This window comes from Pelobates fuscus, chromosome 4 (genome assembly GCF_036172605.1).
Source record: "Pelobates fuscus isolate aPelFus1 chromosome 4, aPelFus1.pri, whole genome shotgun sequence".
NCBI lineage: Eukaryota > Metazoa > Chordata > Amphibia > Anura > Pelobatidae > Pelobates > Pelobates fuscus.
This window is the reverse complement of record NC_086320.1, coordinates 174359305-174382359: the sequence shown is the minus strand read 5'-3', so window position 1 is coordinate 174382359 and position 23055 is coordinate 174359305. Positions and strand designations below refer to the sequence as shown.

Below are 23055 nucleotides of genomic sequence, written 5' to 3'. Positions count from 1 at the left end.
GAGCGCCGTCTTGCCTAGGGCAGCACAAATTCTAAATACACCACTGCATGCGCTACATAAAACGTGCAGGCAAACCAGGAATGTAGAAACATGTGTCTTGGGCAATAAAAATGCATAAAATAAAAGTGGAAAATATCAGCTCCGTAAAGTGCTAGCCTATAGGAGTATATTTCCAAGGCTACAGTAAATAGTAGTAACAGAAATTATTTATATGATTACAGTAGTACTATAATAAAATAACATTTGTCAGTTCTTTATATCTTTTTAGTAAACTATATATATTCCTGCATTTTTTATATCGCAGGGGTGACATGGGCCAATCAATGTGCACCTCAATGGATTTTGCTACTCCTATGTAATGTATTGCTAGGTGAAAAGCACGCTTTCTTTCAATTCTTGCTGCCTGTTATTTGGATTCTAGTCTTATTGTATGTGGTTATTAACTAAAGTTCGAATGGTACTGTACCAAATGGAGCAAAACCATCCGGCTGCATACAGGGCCATTTGGACTGCAAAAGCCAGATATTGTACATGCAATTTTACAAAGTCCTGATTTTGTAATGCAGGCCCCAATTGGGCCTGCATTTGTTCCCTGTTTTCAGCCAAATAAAACCCCGCCGGACAACTAAATTCCACACCGAATGACACAAATCCATATTTTTTAATTAATCCGAATGATTTGCATGCTGGCCACATGTGTGAGGGAGACTTTTAAATAAGTAATGAGGATGGACAGATTGCTTTCCATCTCCATGTCCCTACCCGTAGTGGAGATGTTTAATAAAAATAAAGAGAGGAGTATCCTTGTGTCCACCCCACCCACATTGGTGGTCCGTTATTGAGGGTTATTATAATATTCATGGGGGAGGACATAGTGTCCCCTTAGAGTCCTCATGTAATGGGGCCCTTTCTAGCCACTGGGCAGCAATGCCTCCGAAGTCATTAGTTTTAAATGTTTAGTAGATATACGGCAGGTGAGGGTATAGGAGGGTTTCAAACCTCCATTATACTAATATGGGGCTCTTTTTGACCCTCTTAGGCCTACTTATTTATACATTACTTTTTTAATGCGTCAGCTTTGTTAGTAAGTGCTGGCCAGCCACCACATAATTAACTGTTGTTTTCTGATTTTTGTTTTTGATTTTTGTTTTTATTTGCCCAGTACTTAAAATTATCATTCACTGGTTTTAAAGCAAGTGAATAATAATTTCTGGATGCATACCCTGTTGCATTCGGTCCCACATTTGATTAAAACTGTGTTTTGTGAATCCCCTGAATCTTATACTTTGTGTAGGATTTGGATGCAAAAGCACCAATTTTAATCTGGATACCGAATGCATTCGGGTGATTGCTCTAAATTAATTCAGACCAACTGAATTTCGATCACATTTGGCTTTAGTAAATTTGAGAATTGCTAATGTGGTGGAAATTCTGTAATTTTCGGAATTTACAAAATCCGGTGTTTAGTGAATAACTTATTATGACTGCCTACAAGATCCAAATCATAACCATCCTGCCCGGTTGTCCTGTATGTAGTGTATTTGTGTTGGATTTATCTAATAGAATTTTTAGAAAAGTAAGAGGGGCACTCTTCATACCAGAATTACTACAGCTCATTGAAAATGGTGCAATGTGTCCATGGGCAACATCCTCCAGTTTATGTCAAAACTGTTTTAGAGTCATTGATTTTTCTGGTGCCAACAGACAGTCAACTTCTTCATAAGCCCATCTCACTTTGGACAGTAATGAAAGGCTGAGGGAGCTGTACTAATCAGTCCCTAGTGCTCCCAGCCTATCATATCCACCAAAAGATGGATATGTTAATGCAAAAATGTATTTCCATATTTGCTGAAGCAGATGAGGGGTTAGGGCGGAGGCTCTGGAAGAATCCCATTTTTTCCCGAAAGTGGTTTGACATGTAACATTAAGACAGCACTGCAGACTCTTTGCACTCTAGAAAGAGTTGTAATGCTCCTTTAATGCACATTGTTTAGTTCCCTTTTACTTTTCTCTTTTTCTTTTTTTCAGGGCTGTAGACTTCAATGGTCTGATTTTGAGGAATAAAAATGAGTTCAGTTCAGAAATCTCTTAATTGATGTATCCCACTTCTTAACAATTGCTGCAGTGTTTACTCACAGATACAAAATGCTTAGATGCTGCCCTCAGTCTGCAATTATTTGTTCCCCTGGATCCAAGCCTTGCTTGGAGTGTTTCATAAACAGTTTAAACAATAAATGAAGTATTAGAAACAGTTATTACAGCAAAGTCACAGTTATTTGCTTTGCTTGGTCAAGACGATATCATTATGAAAAGGCTGATTGCCTTCATCTGTTTTGTGTGTAACATATACATTTACTTTGCCATGGCAAGGCTGAATAACAGAGACACTGTGTCATGGGAGCCAAATAAGATATGTTAGCAGTAGGAAGTCCAATTGCCTTGTTTTACAGCCATTTGTCTTGACCATGTAGGCTGTCAAAATGCTGAAACTAGATCAAAAGTTTTCCTGCTTGGTAATAAAAGGCAAAAAAAAAAAAAAGACTGCGGTCTAAGGTCAACGTAACAGAATGCCCAATGTGCTCCCTTGTTATTTTTAATTTTCATAGCAGTTAAAAAATGAAGTCCATGTCAAACATTTTATGAAACTGGTCACTTAATTCAAAATAACCCCGGCTGACAGTAGCTTCAAAAGGGTATTTTGAGGTTACAGAATGCACATGCTGGGGTGACTGTTGATGCTTTATACATCGTGTTTTGCCTATTGATCTGTCTTTTTATGTAGACTTAGATTATATGCTTATTTAAATGGTTTATCAGTGATATATTGGGATGTGTATATATACCACCAAAGGTAAATGGCAATGGCAATTACCAATTCATTAGATAATATTTAAGAAGCAATCTTTTTCCTTCTTCTCTTTTCTTTTTTTTTTCTTTTTTTTTTTATATTTTTGTTTTGCATGAACATCCACCAGAGTACAATGCTATAGACTAAGGGTAGGCAACCTTTGGCACTCCCTCTTTAAGAGCACTATGGGAGATGTAGTTCACCACATCTGAAGTGCCAAAGGTTGCAGTTTTATTTAAGGTTGAATTGTGATAGAATGTAACAGCTCTATTTTTTTAGCATTTTTTATGTATTCACTTATTAAACCCCACATTGTATCTCTATTGCACCGAGACTTCATTTGGGTGTTAATTTGGGTATATTTGGGTAATATATGCTATGAAGCTAATCAACAAGCTTGTCAAGTACTTTCATTTACATTTTTTCATGAATTAAAATATTTGCAAGTGAAAAAGTACATGTCTTATTAACCTCTGCCAATTATGACTTTATTAGTATGAACATTAATTAATAAATAAATAACATGGTTTGCCATGAGTGGGGCCAGCTCAGGATGCTGTCAGTTCACCTGGACTGGCCCCACCCGATATGGGCATCACCAGTGACACAAGAGGCCCACTCACCCCTATTCCAATTCCATACCTACCAGCGATGGTATGTATGCTCCTCGAAACATAGAGGAGTACCCTGCAGACCGTAAATTCATGATAAACACATCTAATTTGCAATCAAAGTATTCCTCATTACGACTACTGACAAAGTTTTGTTTTAACTAGCTTTGAAACAAAACCTATTAAATCAGTGAAAAACGTAAATATAAATCTCTATATAGGGCTCATCATAATCAAACTTAAGAACAGGTATTATAAGTATGTAATTATTCACGTGTCGACTCTCTACTAATTATGAATGGCTCATCTCAACGGAGTAGTCACATATCTGGCATTTGCTTAAAGGCATCCATAATAAAATTATGACCAGTTTTATACAGTTAACAATAGTGTCTGATTGCGATAATATAAGGTTATGCATTTGTTTGAATTATTTTTTAAAGTGTTGAGTGTATGCTGTGTTGGAAAAGCCATTGTTGGATTTTGCTTTATTAGTATTATTATTTATTATTTTTGTTCTAAGACTCACAAATGAATAATTGCCAGAAGGTGGTAGATATCCCCTAACACATCTACATTATAAATGGTTTCTTTAAAACCCAAACATTCCTTTAAACATGCCTGTTGGGTTTTGAGTACCTGCAGTTAAACAGTGTTGCTTTTGGCAACATGCAATGAGCAAATGAAGCGTAATCTCTCTGATCTTCGTAGTCTGGTCGGTCAACTATGACATTCTCACTGTCTTCTTACTACGCCCAGTCTGATCAGAGCCAGGACCCAGTCAATTCTCTATAGGGAAGCCAAAGATTACCATATGAGTTGAAGCAGATGGCAGGGACTGTGGAAAATGTAAGGACAAGTCCCCTAAATGGGGTCATATTGGGTTCAGGAATAAGTGCAAAGGTTTTCCCCATTTTATTTGTCGGTTCAGTAATATTTCCTGGCATGTTTTTTGATTGGTGTTTTTAAAAAAAAAAAAAAAAAAAAGAATTAAAAGAAATTTTTATAATAATAAAAAATAAAAAAACGATTTGTTTTTATTAGTGCATTTATTTATTTTAAAATAAGACAATACCTACAAGTCATGATAACAAATTTAGGTAACATTGAACAAAAGCTAACAGCCTGTAGCAAACTGTAGTGGTTATGGTGCCTGTTGTGTCCTGGGGCCCCACATAATAAATAGTCAAATAGTTTTTTTGGACATTTTAAGTTTTTACCCGTGGTCCACTGGGCACCAATCTCCATCTCCACTTCTAACACTGGAGAGACCTTGTCTTATAAATCAATAGATTTATAAAATCTGTACAGCTGACATCACGGTCTTCTGTTCCGTTACAAGTTAAGTTTTCTTCACAGTTTTGTATTATATTTATATTCATATAGATGTGTCACCAGGTGTTAATAGTGGCTTTTAGAGATACATACTTTGAATTCTGTGTACGTATGTGTGTGTTTATCTATTCTACTGTTTTATAAAGGTGCATTCTTTGTAAAGCATAATAGATGTTTAACCCTAGTGGTTAGCTGTGCTCATAAAGTTATTGGATGGATGCATATATTTAATCAATAAAATATTTTAACCCTGTTACCATTTGTCTAGTTTCTAGATAATTTCAATTGCTAAAACCTTGTTAAAAAACAGATTCTAGATCAGGCAGCATCAAACAATGAGATACCTCAATATATACTATTTTCTCCCCTCTTAAATATAATTCTGTTATATTGCCTTCAACAGTTTATATGGCAAGTGTGCTCTTTAAAAATGTGCACAGAAAAAAAGTAATTTGTTAAGAATTTTATAGCTGAACAGCTGTAACCATAAGCTACAGTTGGGCTGTTCAGTCCCATTCCTTGAAGACCACAAATATGCCTGACCTTATTTAAATAGGTGGTGCTATTCATGATTTTCAGCTTGCACACAATTAAACAGATTTTTATTTAAGTCTAATATAACTATGGCATTGAAAATGTCATATCATTCTTGGGGCATGTTAACGTCAATAGTCTTAATGACTACTGTAAATTGCATGTACAGTATATATTTTTTAAAATGGTGTATACTGCAAGATATTTTAAAATTCTACCCTAATTCTTATTACATTGCACTGTGGTTGAAAGTATGAAATTAGGGATGTCTAGTATGTTATCAGTGATTGTTGGAAGCAGAAGTATGTTACCTTTAGAAGTTAACAATGTAAAAAGGCAGGAAGTGACGCCTCCTTTTTAATGCACTATATAGACAAATTATTTAAAATTATACAAAGCCATCCAAAATAAAGGGTAAAACAGCTACTTAATTTTAAAGTTCCTTTATGTTGTGAAAGTCTACAGATATTGCTCTAGAATGTAAGCTCATTTGAGCAGAGCCTTCAGCACCTTCTGTTCCTGTACGTCAAACTCATCTTGTTGCAAATATGCCTGTTAGTGACATATTTGTTGGTGCTTTATAAATTATAATAATAATGACATCATTAGACCTAAACTTCAAAAAGTTGCTTCACCAATCAGGACTCAGAGTCTCTGATTCGTGTCGATTGAGTCTAGCATGTTGAATGGGTTTAACTCATGAAAGGTAGAGGAATGGGTCTAAACAGCAGAGCTCATAGCTCTCTGTATTCCACCTCAGTACTACTTGAAGCAGGGTTTTCTGGTACTGGGAGTTTAATTACCACCTTTTTTAGTTATGTAAACTGAACTACAAGTTCCAGAAACCTTTCATGTGCTATCTGAGGATGTGCAGCTATGTTAATTGACACTATGATGTGGGATAGAGGAGGCAGGTGTAAGATATAGAACAAAACTATACAAAACTGGGCATGTAAAAGGACAAGTAATTGGTTAGGCCAAAAGCTACAATATGCCTATGCAGCCAAAGTTTTGTAAACGGGATGTCAGAAAACCCCCAAAAAGAATAGAAGAGAAGATAATTAAATAAAAACAAAGAACAAAAAGACAGAAGGTGGAAGAAAGTACGACTGTGCATGAGGGGCAAAAAGCAGGCAGAGACGCAGAGTTTGTAAAGTATAAATTGGTGTTAGGCTCAAACCCCGCTGTCCCTTTTTGGGCTTAAATCTTGTCCCTCTTTTCTAGGAGCTCAGTATTATTGGTATGTTTTAATATATAACAGAACTACACAGTAATAATACTCTTTAAACTGTGTCTTTAAACTACAATAAATATGTTTAAAAATCAGTCTGTATAAAAAAGATACATTGTTCTTGTTCTATATTACATTTGGAATGCAGTGGTGTAGTTGTGTGCAGTGTTTGTATTTGAATACATGAGTGTTTGTATGTAATGTTGGATTTTAAATGCAGGTGTGCACACACACAGATGCATGCCCACAGTGACACATGTACACACCCTAACATACAGATACACACACTGACATATATACACACACGGATGTGCACTCTGACACGTACGTACGTACATACATACATACACACACACACACAACATAATATGACACACATGTCCTAATGTTTATATTTGCAGCCACCTTCCTGTTAGCTGCTTACCTTTTGACCCCACGACAATGAAACTGATCTTTTTTCACATTATCACATTACATACTGCCTGATTTCCAAGATGGTGTTTGCTGGACATGCTACCTCTGTCATTTTTAGCGCATGCATGTTAGACCTCAGGAGGCTCGCCTTTGACACAATGCTGGAGGAAGGTGAGTGAGAAGTGGCTGGCCAATGACAAAGCTGACAAAATATATGCTTCTTGACTAAAGCTTCACACTTTTGTCAACTTGTGTCAACCAGCAAAGAAATTCTCTATTTTGCCTTATGCATAACTTTTGGGGAAAAAAAAGTATTTGAATAAAAATAAATAAATAGGGAAACCAAATGCACGCCATAATACAAAAAAAAATAAAAATATGACAGATGACTTTTAAAGGAACACTAGTGTATTAGGAATACAGACATGTGTCCCTAACACTATAGTGCTGGGGTATCTGTCCCTACCCTCAGAACAGAGTAAAAATGTTTTTAATTCTCCTTTTCTCAATCACCGTATTGGTCTGGCTGAGATCGACAATCTCGACAATCTCAGCCAATACAATGCTTTCCCATGGGAAAGCAAAACGCTGTGCTGTGCCAATCAGCATCTCCTCATAGAGATGCATCGAATCAATATATCTCTATGGGGAGCATTTAGCACCTCCATGCAGGGGTGGAGACGCTGTACGTAGGCACTACAATGAAATAAGAAGTTCCTCTAGTGGGCATCTGAGTGACTGCACCCAGAGGTGTTACTAGGCAGCAATGTTAAAAGGAAGCGTTTACATTGCTGAGACTGCAGGGACATAACAATCATTACATTAAGCTGTACTTGTTTTGGTAACCATCATGTCCCTTTAAGTCAGTAACCCATTTGTTCTGTGAGCATGGAGTACATTGTTTTACATTTATTAACATTTAAGAAATGAGGTAGGTTGCTGTCCTTGTCATCTTGCATTATACATATGAACAAACACTTTGTCTGCTGCATACAGTCCATGTGGAAACAGTGAGCTTCACAGGTAGGTTGCGTAAGCACGTGGGCATTGTAAGTGGTTTTATGAGCAAAAGTTTAATTTCCTTTAAATCCCGCTTACCAATAAAACAGTACTTATTTGTTTGAATGAAGAAAGTGGGAGTGATCCTTTGATATATAATACTATTAGCACTATTTAAAACAGTTCTTGTCTGTGCAGTGATATAATATCCTTGGCACTTTCTGCTGCTTCGTTATTCAGTAGCACATCTGTTTGCTCTGATTTTTTGGCATCTTTAGCCTGGCAAAAAGAACTCTGTCCTAGAAATATTCATTTAAATCCTGAGGCGTTAAGGCTGAAGTTCTTTAGTGCAGAGTTGCATTGTACAGATCAGCTCAGAGAGCTCTCTTTGGTAGGCTTACATAAAGATAATTCTCAACATAATCTTTTTATTACTCATACTGGTTCTGTGTTTATTAATAATGTATGAATAAACATATTTGAATACAATTGGTAAATATTTCCTCAAAAAAATAAAATAAAATGTACATAATCTTGTTACAACTATTGTAACCAGGGCTGATTACAAGGAATACACAAAGTGCTACTACCATTCCCAACGCAATGTAATGGTTAAGGTTTCAGGAGTGCCCTTTTTCTTGTGGCCCAAAGGATGTCTCTCCTTACCTCCACTACAGCCTGAAGCTCGATTTCTGAGCTAAACCTGGTGGTGCAGGGCTGAGAGCAATCAGCTCATCCTCTAGGCCAATGAGGTAGGGGGCAGCTCAGGAGAGCTAACCAAAGCTCCTAACCAGGAAATGCTGACTTCCTGGCTGCTGATAGGAGGTGGGGAGCTGTGCCCAGCGGACCTCAGGTAAAAAGTCAAAACATTCTAAAACGGTTTTACTACCTTGGTGGCACCAATGTACTCCTGACACCAAAACCACTATAGTGTGCTGTAAAGGCTATAGTGTTTGTATTGTGCATTTAACTAGCTAGCAGAGTAGACAGCAGCCTACATGTGCTTGTTTGAGAGATGCTTCCAACTACAAATGTATATTTTTTATCATTGCTGCATACTCCCTACCTGGGAGTTCAGTTTCTAACAAAAATAAATCAAATGCATGTAACTACGCTACACCACTCTCCTAAATATGTAATTTCATGTTTGCACCACTTGATAATCTAAGATCAAGTATGTTCTATTGTGTGGTAGAGGAAGTTATGTCTGGTATTTCTGATTGAAAGAAAACCAGTCATCCACACATGGATGACAAGTTCACGTTCAGGTTGGTATAGATATAATCTAGATTCCTTATTGCTAAAAATAATGATTCCCTTTATGTATTTAAATGTATCTATCATATCCCCCCTATCTCGTCTTTCCTCCAAGCTATACATGTTAAGTTCCTTTAAACTTTCCTTGTAAGTTTTATCCTGCAATCCATGAACCCGTTTAGTAGCCCTTCTCTGAACTCTCTCTAAAGTATCAATATCCTTCTCAAGATACGGTCTCCAGTACTGCGTACAATACTCCAAGTGAGGTCTCACCAATGTTCTGTTCAATGGCATGAGCACTTCTCTCTTTCTACTGCTAATACCTCTCCCTATACAACCAAGCATTCTGCTAGCATTTCCTGCTGCTCTATTACATTGTCTGCCTACCTTTAAGTCATCTGAAAAAAATACCCCTAAATCCCTTTCCTCAGATGTTGAGGTTAGGACTATCAAATAGTCTGTACTCTGCCCTTTGCATTGCATAACATGGTCCCCTTCCTTCAATTCTCCTACCGGCATTGCTTTCTCAACTAAACCTGGTCAGAGGTATATTGATACAGTAATATTTTACTGCACTATGCCTCGCTAAAACAAAACTTTTCAATTATACTCAGATGATGAATGTCCACTGTTTTAAAGTTAGCAATACGTATGGCGGTAGCATTGTATAGTGTAAATATGTATTAAGGCTTTTATATGCACTAGCAAATGAAAAAAAAAAAACATATGATTTGCTTTACAGCAATGATCTGGAACCTAACCTGCCATATTAGTAAAGTACGACCATATTGAATCTGTTTTGCTTTCGTTCCTACAAGTGGAAAGACACAATTATAGGGTTTTTTTCCCCCACCTGGCTGGAGACTGAAGAGCAGACAGGTGGATAATGTATATGTATGTAAGGGCTAAATGTGATAGCTAATTGTATTTTCTACATTCAAAAATGCAAGATGGCAAAATAATTAATGCAGTAAGTATACAACAATAATACAAAGTATGCAAACAGCAATACTAATAAATGTTCAGTGGCCTATTGTAGAGAATGTAGTACAGAAAGTCCCATCTATCAATTTTTAACTGTTAGAAAAAAAATAAATGCAATATTTTACAAGACTTTGCCAGCTGCTTTATTAAAAGGCAAAAAGAATATTCCTAGTTGTCCTTAATTCTGAAGCTGGGGTGGTCTTAGATGTCTGTCTTCCATGCTAGTGTTTCCCTTTGTATAACCTTTTGCATTTTATGTTTATAAACTGACATTCCGATTGATTTTCCTTGGCCTTCTGCCTAGATTGAATATTGAAGCAGTGAATTAGGAATGCTTAAGAAGTTTTCAGAAAAGGGAGATGTGAAAGAGGAGCCCGCAGCTCCAGCAATTGGAGCTTCTTAGCTTACTCAGATGATGAACGATGCCTTAGTTTTTGTGAGGGGGTATGAGGGATCAGATACGAGGATTGCAGAATAAAAGAAATTGCTTTGAGGTGGAAAAGTGATGGGGTTCTGCCAGAATTTTAGCCCTTGGCGCAACATTTCTGACAATATCTTTTATCTCTATTCCAGGAGCAAATTTCGTAACCCGAAAAATTAGCCGTTCAGTAGCTAAGATTCACCTCGGACAGATGGAGTGTTTCAGTCTTGGAAATCTAGATGCCAAGCGAGATTGGGGTCATGCCAAGGACTACGTTGAGGTAGGCTATTGGCCAGATTCTCCTCATAATAACAGTGGGTTTTGTGTGGCTGAAATTCCTAATGCACCGTTTCTAAATAAAACTGTCTGATCTACAGGGGGTAACTTGTGATATTATGCCAGGGGAGGAAAGCTAACCCCGTTGTGTTCTCAGTTTCAGTTCAGGGAGTTGAGTAAAATACTGGTCTACCCCAGGCGTGACCTGAACAGAAAATAAATCTTATAATACTGAAGAAAATGAAGGTTTTCATTCTTCTGCTGGCTGCTTAAGGGTAGATTAACAGTAGTCTAGCACTGTTTCTAATAACGTTTTTTCTATTTGCACTTTGGTTTACCATGAAAGTCTGTTGGGAAATCATGATCAATAAAATATAGGGTACATATACTAAACAGTGAACTGGAATCCAATTTGGCAACATTTAGAGAAGAAAAGAGAAACATTGAACTGGCCAAAAGTAGGGGAAAAAATCAATCCAAAATGGAAAAATAAAAGCAAAATGACATTGTTGAAGTAAAGAAATAATTAAAAATCAATCTGGAGAATAACTGAGTTGGAGATTTTTTTGGCCTAAAATGTATAATTCTGCTGTCAGTTTTCTTACCAGTTTAGTGAATAAACCCCACTGCCTTATCTTAACTTAATGTTATTGAGTAAAGGTGAGAAACGTAAAGATTCTATAAGGAACCTTGCCTTTTCATTCTAAAATGCACCATTCCAAAATAATAGATTATGTAAGCTTTTTGAATTTTATTATTTTTTTTCCCTTCTACTGGAATTCTAATACATCGGGCATTTATTTATTTTTATATGACAGTCCTAAACTATAATTAAATTAATGTCATGCCATTTCCTCAGAATTATTTTCTGTCTGTACTGGTATTTGATATGTTTACATTCTATACATCATAAATACATGCTACAGATCTAACATACGCTACACTGTGAAATCACTAATTAGTGTTAGTCGAGAAAGCTAACCTATGGTGCATAAAGAACAAAATGTTTCAATTACTGTATCCAACATGCAATTATCTTCTCAACAAATTAACTTGGGAATCGGTTAAAGAAATAAATTAGTGTTCACATAAGAATGTGAAAGAAATGTGCTTTTTTGACATTCGATCAATCGTTCTTTCAAAGCTGGGTAATAATTCAAATAAAGACATTTTCAAGAGATTTTCAATACATCTTTTGGTACCCTTTAGAAATGCTAAAAACAAAATGTGTGTGATTTCAAACGGTTGAAATAGTGAATGACATCTCAGAACACACATGATTGAGGAGACCCCCAGTTTTACTAAAGTAGGCATTAAATAATTATTTATCTTCAGTTCATCTCTACTTTATTTTATTTTTTTTATTTTTTTTTTGCAAACGATATAAAATTGGAACTATGAAACCCATATGCTGTAATACTTTTTTTTGTGATTTTTTTTTTAACTCTATGTGCTATGGATAGGACCTGCAAAAATTATGTTTAATTATAAGTGATGACTTGTATAATGCATTTAATGCATGTGTTCACAAACGCACCACTCTTCTGCTACTACTATAAAAAAGTATTTTCAAAAAAACGTTTGTTAAAACAAAAGAAACAATAATGAAATAAAATAAAACATACAAAAGCCATAATTCTGTTGACATGGGTAGTTGGGATCCAACCCAAGACTTAAGTTCTCTGTGCAGGCACTTAACAAAGATTGGGAAGAGGGGTAGTAGCCGATGATTGTAATTGAGATGGTTAGTATCAAGAAAGGATGTAGTCAACATGAAAATTTGCATGGAGGAGGAGGGCAGTGTGAAAGCAGACTAATCTCACTTCCTTAAATTACTTGGAGACGTTCCCATTAAATAGTGTTTAGATATACATTACTCTTCATTTGAACAGCAGCTCTAACGTGAACATTATAAAAATAGAAGTCCACACGGAGGCCATGTGGAACATACACTCAAAATGGCTGCAGGTTTAGTTGAAATAAATATTTTTCTTTCAGTTCACTTATAGAACAAACTCACCAGTATTGAATCAAATTGTAGGAACTGCAATTGACATTTACTCTCGCTCCTGAACAATGGAAATAAATATATTCATGTTGGTGAACAAAAACTGACATCACCTATGGCTGCATTTACATTATATGTTGTTCTAGCATATTTATTTCCCTACTCCCTGACACGTTTTTTCCCCAATGTAATTCCTCCAGTGTCGGCTCTACCATAAGGGCTCACAGCCCCACCAGATAATTGTCATAATAAATACATATCTATTGCCAATGGTAGAAGAGTGATACAAGGATATGGGACAACACACATTCCAAACACCACCAAAAGTGCCTCCAGCCCATTCAGTTAGCACAAGAAAGAATTTAGGTTCGACACATACGGATGGTTCAGGAAGATTTATAAGAACATGCTAGTTATGGCTGTAAAAGAGCTAACTACTGATGTTTTTTTTTTTCCTTTGTGAAAAGGTTAACTTAAAAACAGTTATAATAAATGGTAAATATACACTGTACATACAGTACAGCAGTGCTAGAATTTCTGCTTTAACTATGGCATACCTCCCCATAATTGGGATGGAAGAATTGGGAAGGAGTGGGCAAGCGTTACTAGAGTCACCAACATGGCCAGCCACCAGTCTTCAGAAGGGTGCCCTGCTGAAGTGCTCCTTACATGGTTCTAGTACCTCCTGCACTGCGTGAGTGCACCTAATGTAGTGGTTGCTATGTGATGCCTGGGGACAGTTCCCGGTGTTCCAAGATACCAGGCATCTAAAGCAGGATGGTGGAACAGGACTCTGAAATTAGGACCGTACTGCCAGAAGTGGTACTGTTGGGAGGCCTGCAGTAAACACATATGCTCTTCAATGCATTGAATGCTGCTAAACACAAGGTTACGGTATGTGTTTGGCAGTCTGCAGTGAAAATGAATAGGTTAAGTGGCTATGTTACGGGTATGTATTTAAAAGGGTAGTCATACAGGGGCTTTCATAAGTGTATATAAGCCAGGTATGCATAGATAAAGTTTGAGTTCGTATTTATATATGTATATATTTGTAGTTGGGGCAATCTGGCCGTAATGGAAAAAGGTAACATAACATATTAAACTAATAAACATATACAAATGGACACCAGTCGGTTGTGGTGTGCTGGAACCGACAAAGCAGTAGGCCTGTAATAAAAGTGGGCCCACCTTAGAGGGTGATATGATTAGAGGGAGTGGTGGGAGGGGTGACTCGCCAGACAATCCACGATAAGTTGGGAGTGGATTGTTAGCCCTTTTAAGGGGAAATCAAGCCCCTCCCACAACTACAGGCCAAGGCCTTAAATTTGTAGTCGGGGCAATTTGGCCGTAATGGAAAAAGGTAACATAACATATTAAACTAATAAACATATACAAATGGACACCAGTCGGTTGTGGTGTGCCGGAACCGACAAAGCAGTAGGCCTGTAATAAAAGTGGGCAAAAAGAAAAGTACCATACAAAATTTATTCACATAACAAAACATTTTTTATTTGGACGAGTCATGAAAAGCTTGTCTTAACTCTTAAACTGGGTTTGGAATGTAAAGAGTATAGGAGGAGGGTTTCCAGCGTCCCATAGCCTTGATGATATGAGCTAGAATGTAGTTGGAGGAGGATGCAGATGCTGCACCTATACGGAAGGAGTGTCCTGAAAAAAGGTTTGCATTTAGGCCGAGCCTAGTTAATAGTAAGCGAACTTAAAGCATGCAATATAGATGTCTTAGGGATGGAGCCGTGAAGTTCTAATAATGGTTGGTTTGGTTGTTACGGGAAAGTGACGAAATATTATCCAGGGCACCATGGTTTTGAGTAATTTTAGGTTAAGGTGGCAAAAAGAAGTGTACCCCAAAATAGATTCCACAGCAAACATTACTATTCTGAGACAAAAGTGGCCGGGTACTGGTAGGCTAGCTAGATGCCAAGCGGCGAATAATTATGCTATTGAGAACGTGACAGAGGAGTCCCTACTAATTGCCAAGCGGCATGAGAGGCGCTACCTATGCGTTGGCCCGAGGGGAAATATGAGACCACCGACATGTTGTGGCGGGGTGTCGGATTCTCGGTGATAACTAAAGCATAAGATAGAATGGGAGTGACATGGTAGGCCCTCTCTATGCGACCCTGCGAGGCGGCTAACTATGATTTGGCCCGAGGGACGTTTACCTCTGAGTATGAGGATGGGTGTCGGCCTCGCGGGACCACTACCTCATGGATTAAGACCAGAAACAGAAACCTATTTGGACAACCTAAATCTCAGAAAGCCAGTACCACACTAAAAATAGAAAATGTACAGGGTTATGACATCGTACCTGAAAGTGTGAGTCAGGCTGATGCTAAGCGGAAAAATATGAACGAGAGGGTGGCAGTAGATGACGTGCTGCGACCCATGGATAGGACTTGCATGAGTATTTTTGCGTATGGGTACATTGTAGTGGGCCAGATCGTGGGCCCGAATTATAACAAGGAACCTACCATATACTATTGGCAAGCAGAGAGAATATGACAGAGGCAGATGACGGGTTTTTGTGCTTGTAAAGCAACCGTCAGTATGACCAGGGCACCCAAGTAAAATGAAATTTTAATGTATCCATGGTTCATGGATTGCAGAATAAAACTTACCAGGAAAGGATCTTAACATGTATAGCTTGGAGGAAAGACGAGACAGGGGGGATATGATAGAAACATTTAAATACATAAAGGGAATCAACACAGTAAAGGAGGAGACTATATTTAAAATAAGGAGGACTACCACAACACGAGGACATAGTCTTAAATTAGAGGGACAAAGGTTTAAAAAAAATTTATCCGGAAGTATTACTTTACTGAGAGGGTAGTGGATGCATGGAATAACCTTCCAGCTGAAGTAGTAGAGGTTAACACAGTAACAGAGTTTAAGCATGCATGGGATAGGCATAAGGCCTAAAATAAGGCCAGGGACCAATGATAGTATTAGAAAATTGGGCAGACCAGAGGGGCCAAATGGTTCTTATCTGCTGTCACATTCTATGTTTCTATGTATACGAAATACTAAGTTATAGTAGTAAAACCTAAAATAACCTAATAAGGCAAATATTCTGACAAATTATCACAAATCAAGTTATTTGAAGATCATAAGCTTAATTCCCATAATGAAACTGTGGAAACTACATCATGACAACAGTCAGTTACATATATATATATATATATATATATATATATCTCAACCAGTCTAAATTATATACAAAACCACAACTCATAAACACCTAATTTTAACTGTAATATAGTTTATTACCAATAGGGGGCATCTGACTTAACAATCAGGTCTAGCAGCTGAATTCGTGAACAGTGTCATAGCTATTAAAACTGCCGAACAGGGAGGATTCCCCTGCATAGAATAATAGTTTAACCTAGTCGTTCGTATGTTTTGCAAAATTTGAAACGAATTTGTATGAAATGACTTGATGAAACATACGAACGTACAGAGTAGAGAAACAAAATGAATGACTGCATTTGTGCGTTTAAAGCACAAAACTAACACGTATGGCAAACTGTGTATAAAACTAACTGGAACATTTTAACGAATGCGCCTGCAAATCGACGGACAGCTATGTAAGTTAACGAACAGAGACTTTAACCGAACGGCCGAAGTAAACGAAAACCTTACCGTGAAAGCGTGTCACTTTGCGACCGTTGCTTTACGGTAAGTATGTAACTTACGGTTCTGGAATCGCTAGCTGTGCCGAGACCGGGCTGCGAGGACGCCGGAAGGGGCCGTGGGATAACGAACTATTTGGAAAGTGGTCAGGTAAGCGTAGAACCGGAGCCAGGACCACGAGGGACAATCAGGTAAGAAACAACATGGCGGACTGAAACCAGAAGTAGTCCTCAGACTCGCCAGACAATCCATGATAAGTTGGGAGTGGATTGTCAGCCCTTTTAACGGGCAATCAAGCCACTCCCACAACTACAGGCCAATGCCTTAAATATACGTGTTTTTTTGTGAAATATACTGCAGTTATGTGTCTGTATTTTTGTATGAATGCTTATAAGGTTACTCCAAGCACTAAGACCTCTTCCGTGATTTGAAGTGGTCAAGTTGCCTGGAGTCTGTATGGGATGCATTTCAGTAGGAAACACTACACATATAGACAAAACTAGACAATATGCAGTGGGAGTTGGTAGAAACAAAAAGTATGTGAAATCATGAATAGATCCAAAATAAAACATAGCTTTTATTAAAAACTTCTTAAAAGAATCCAACATATAACCACATAAAATATTACCTAAATTATGCATTTAAAAATCCACAATGAATATTGAGGGTATGGAACCTTTACCCTAAGGAAGTACAGATATCATGGACACCCTTCCTCCCTACCCAGACGGACGCACTAAATACAGGACAATGACCACGACCACCCCCTACGACCCAGACACACCACTGCACTACCCTAACCGCGTTCCAGCGGGACCCAGGCTCCGAGCTGGGAGGAAACACACCATCCACAGACTTTTCACACGCCATTAATATCGCGACACGTAAAGACCCGTGGTCGCCCACAACACCATACATGATCCAATTACTGACCAATTCCAAGATCCAATCCAGACAACCCACACATCCACAAAAGAACCAGGTCGGCATAGGACCCAGTAGTGTAACGAACAGCACCCTGCCACTCGGACCAGGAGATGCAGGCACACAATGTAACCCACCCACACTGCCCAAGCTTTCCACATGACTCGGGAGCAGACACATGGCCAGCACCTGAATTGCTACATCCCTACACGACGCACGAGGCACAGCTCAATACACACAGATGGCACCCACCTCTTCAGCAATAGGACAATGCCAACACAGTAACGCCTGATATCATACCGGACGCCATCCCTCACAGACAGCGAGACGCGGGGAAGCAGGGTAACCATACACACAAACAAGCACCAAAAACCACACAGCACCCACTACAGGAACCCATAGAGAGTGCCAAGCAACAGGCTAGCCTTAAAATGCATAGTTATTGGCAGGGCTACGACTTGAACTGCTATGGGGTAGGACACCGACCGACACCAAACCCAACAAACGACACACTAGGACACACGGCGCCACAAGTACTCAGACTGCCCAGGATAATCACGCCAATTAACGACCCTGATGACAACGACACCTCAGACTTCTATATTACACCCAACAGTGGTACTCAAAAGGGATCAAACCCATTGGACCAAACGCCTAATCATAAGGATCCCGAGGACACATACTCTTCACACCACAAACCTTCCAGACACCACAAGCCAACCCACATATAACTATATAAGAGTCAACCACAGTTGCGCACTGAAATAGGCCAATGTTGCAAATAACCGAGCCACTACGCTGATAACACATAAAACACTATGAAACTGTAAAGTATTGCTAAAAGTTAGCCTCTGCATAGGCGCATTTTCTACTACCTTTGTTATACAAGCAGAGCCTCTGCGTAGGCGATGATGCAGTAAAAATTTGTATATGCTGAATGTACGCTTAACATATGTAAACGTTATAAAAACAATTCAACACAGATATCATGGACAGATCAGCACAGTAGTAAATTAACTATCACTGTTGAATAAAGGGTCGACCTGATTAGTGTAACAAATGTGTAAAGACTATGTTGCCAGGACTAATCTTCCTGCTGTTATTTATTATTACATTAAACAACTATAGTCTATACCGTTATCACCAAAAAAAATATTTGATTTGATGAATCAAAGCAACAAATATGTAAAGATAGAACACAATCTTAACAAAATAGGGGTATGTTGCCTAAATGCTGGATAGGTAATACATTATTGTGAATGTAACCTCACCACATGTACTTAGCTAGAAAATAGTCTGTGCATGCTGCTTAGATCTAATCACATATAACATGATTTACAGTTGGTATTAGTGTTAGGTATGTGATCACTGAAGCCAAATATACCATAATAACTCTTCCTTTCAAAATGTGTGAAGTAGAGAGCTTAGTAGTGAGTTTACTCTGATCAGGTAGGTATACCAATCTATCTATATGATACTAAACACAAATATTGTTGATAAAATAAATGAAATAACATTTCAACAACATGCATCAAACTAGTATGTAGCAGTAATGGGAAAGTCTAGGGAGACATGTTGTTGCCAGTGAGGTAAAGATTGTAACACATGTGATGGCATGTAGTGATTTTTACTAAATCGCAACTTGATTAACAAGTCAGGTAACAATGCAAAAATTGGTTTAATAACCTAAAGAGCTGTACTGTGTCTTTGAGGGCACCCCACTGTGATACGGATACCCAAAGTAAACAGTGGGGAGTCCATATAATCACAGGCATTATACCTAGGCTTGTCCACCTTCCGAACTGATACACAGAAATCTGATTGCTAAAGAAATGGTAAATGCAAAGGCTAAGTGTATCCCATACTAGTAGTTGTATAGGCCCATGATGTTTAAGCAACACATATGGATATAGGGCAAACACTTCGAGCCCCTGATGCTTGTGTTTTGCCGATGCAGCTCATGAGAGGGTACATGGAATTTAACTCCCTATGCTAACAGACATGTGTCACTGGAGTGTCATTAGCCAGCTGTGAATGGAAATAAAATTTCACCTCGAATCACCAACCTGCTCACCTACCATTAATTGCATCTTTTTTTTTTTTTTTTATATCTACTCCAAGTCAATGGTGCTACCATCACCTCTACCTCGCAGGCTCACTGCCTGGGTGTTCTTTTTGACTCCAACCTCTCCTTCACCCCTCATATCCAGTCAATAACCAAATCCTGTCGCTTCCATCTCAAAAACATAATGCTCATCCGCCCCTATATAACCCCGGAAAAGGTACTGGTCCATGCTGTTGTTCTCTCTCGCCTTGACTACTTCAATACCCTTCTCAGTGGTCTTACGTGTTCCTAGATTGCACTGCTGCAATCTATAATGAATGCGGGGACGAGGCTCATTTTCCTGTCCGCTCGCACTTCACACGCCTCCCCGCTCTGTCAGTCCCTGCATTGGCTTCTAGTAAGATATAGGACTCAATTTAAAATTCTAGTGCTTGCTTACAAGTCCCTACATAATGCTGCTCCAACCTACCTATCCTTCCTAATACACAAGTATGTCCCATCGAGGCCCTCTATGCTCTGCCAAAGACCTACATATATCCTCTGTCCGTACTCCCACCTCTGATGCTCGCCTCCAAGATTTCTCTAAGGCTGCACCTCTTATGTGGAACTCCCTTCCCTTCTCCGTAAGACTTCCACCCAGTCTCCACTCATTCAAAAAATCTTTGAAAACTCACTTCTTCAAGAAAGCATATCAATTAAACTGTTAGCAGGTTTTTATCCCCCACCCCACTATGACTCCTCTCCTGCAACTGTCAAAAATTACCTACTAAGCCCTCAGTGAATACTTTTCTAACAACCTACTTCATACCCCTACTTTTACCCTTTGTGTCACTATACCCCACTCCCTCTAGAATGTAAGCTCATTGAGCAGGGCCCTCCACATCTCTGTTCCTGTACGTCCAGTTGTCTGGTTACAATTACATGTCTGTTAGTCCACCCATTGTACAGCGCTACGGAATCTGATGGCGCTATATAAATGATAAAATAATAATGATAATACATATAGAAAATAATTTTGTAGCTTAGCACTTTTTCTTATTTTGCCATATCCTTTTTAAAAACTGGTGCCCAATCTTGTACCACACAGGTGTGTGTTAAAATTCATTTATAACTCCTTAAGTATGTCTGTGGCATTCCTTATTACTTACCTGATCTCCGCCGTTCCCCTGCTGGTGGTCAGTGTTTATCCCGGTCTGGGGCGACTGCCTGCCTGACAGCAAATTAGGCCCCCACGTGCCATGCGATCGCTCTGAACGAGCAGTCACATGGCCGCAATAGGCGTTCTTGCATCTGCCTGCAGGGGGACTGCCTGAACTGACAGGCAGTCTCCCTGCTTCTGAAAAATAAAAATGATATATGATAATAAATAAAATAAGTGTATATGTATGTATGTGAGATATATATATATATATATATATATATATATATGTGTGTGTGTATTTTTATATTAATTACATAGTTACATAGCTGAAAAGAGACTTGCGTCCATCAAGTTCAGCCTTCCTCACATTTGTTTTTTGCTGTTGATCCAAAAGAAGGCAAAATGCCCTTTTTCATGCATGACAATACCTTACTGGCCTTAGCCACTGCTGATTGACATTGCACATTGTTGTATAGTTTGTTGTCTAAAACAATTCCCAAGTCCTTTTCGTGTGTTGTTATCCCTAATTCGCTTCCATTAAGGGCATACGTTGCTTGGGTATTCTTTACGCCGAAGTGCATAACATAACATTACATTTCATCTGCCATTTGAGTGCCAAGTCCCCCAGTCTATCTAAATCCCTCAGCAAAGTAATATCTTGCTCACATTGTATTATTTTACAGAGTTTTGTGTCATCTGCAAACACTGAAACATGACTTTCAATGCTTTTTTCAAGATTTATAAACATGTTAAATAGAAGGGGTCCCAGAACAGACCCCTGAGGGACACCACTCGCCACCTCTGTCCAGCTTGAAAATTTACCATTAATGACAATTCTTTGTACTCTATTTTTAAGCCAGTGTCCTACCCAAGAACAAGCATCTTCATCTAGACCGATTTCCTTGAGTTTGAACACTAATCTACTGTATTTGTATTAATATAAAAATACACTTATAATTAAAGTACAAACGTGTATATATATATATATATATATATATAAAATATATAATAACTGTATATATTTTGTATATATATTATGAAATAATAAGTAAATACAAAATGTAAAAAAATAATAATTATATTTTATTTTATTTTAACTGTATTTTGATATATATATATATATATATTTATATATAAATATTAATATCAAAATACACTTAGAATGAAATAATATATTTTTATGCATATATAAATAAAAATATGAAATATATATATATATATATATATATATATATATTTTTATAATTACAAAAATAATTTCATAAATATACACATAGATTTCGAATATATAAATTTGTATATATATTTAAATTCTACATGCATATTTCTGTAATATTTTTACATAATTAATTTTATTGATTGCAATTTGAGGGACCTGCCTGAGAACCCAGGCCGAAACTGCAATAGTACTGTATTTAACCCTGTAACTTTCCATTACACCCTAAAACCTGTACATGGGGGTTACTGTTATACTCGGGAGACTTCGCTGAGGACAAATATTAGTGTTTCAAAACAGTAAAACAAATCACAGCGATAATATTGTTAGTGAAAGTGAAGTTTTTTGCATTTTTCACACACAAACGGCACTTTCACTGATGATATTGTTGTGATACGTTTTATTGTTTTGAAACATTAATATTTGTTCAGCCAAGTCTCCCAAGTATAACAGTACCCCCCATGTAAAGGTTTTATAGTGTTTTTGAAAGTTACAGGGTCAAATATAAGGCTTGATATTCCGTTTTTTTACATTGAAATTTGCCATATTGGTTATATTGCATTTGAGAGCGTATGGTAGCCCAGGAACGAGAATTACCCCCCCCCCCCCCCGTGATGGCGTACCATTTGCAAAAGAAGACAACCCAGGGTATTGCAAATGGGGTATGTTCAGTCTTTTTTAGTAGCCATTTAGTCACATACACTGGCAAAAGTTAGCGTTCATAATAGTTTTTTGCATTTTTAACACACAAACAAATATATATATGCTAACTTTGACCAGTGATTGTGATTAAATGGCTACTAATAAAAAGACTGGACATACCCCATATTGAATACCCTGGGTTGTCTACTTTAAAAAAAAAATATGTACATGTGAGGTGTGATTCAGAGATTTATGACAGTGATAACAGTGTCACTATTGATAAATTTGAAATATATATATTTTGAAACCGCAATGTCCTACTTGTACTTATAGCCCTATAACTTGCAAACAAAAGCTAAGAACATGTTAATATTTAGTATTTCTAATTTCGGGACAAAATTTAGAAACTATTTAGAACGGGTGTTTGTTGTCGGTAGTAGATGCTTAACAGATTTTGGGGGTCAACGTTAGAAAAAGTGTGTTTATACATTTTTG

The 23055-nt window shown here is 37.7% G+C and overlaps 1 protein-coding gene across 1 annotated transcript in view; it reads left to right on the top strand.

Moving 5' to 3' along the window:
• GMDS (GDP-mannose 4,6-dehydratase) overlaps positions 1-23055 on the top strand; it is a 752713-nt gene that overhangs the window by 348853 nt on the left and 380805 nt on the right. The window contains exon 7 of the mRNA XM_063451788.1: positions 10787-10914. Within this exon, the coding sequence (XP_063307858.1) occupies positions 10787-10914 (128 nt within the window). The remainder of the gene's footprint in view (positions 1-10786; positions 10915-23055) is intronic.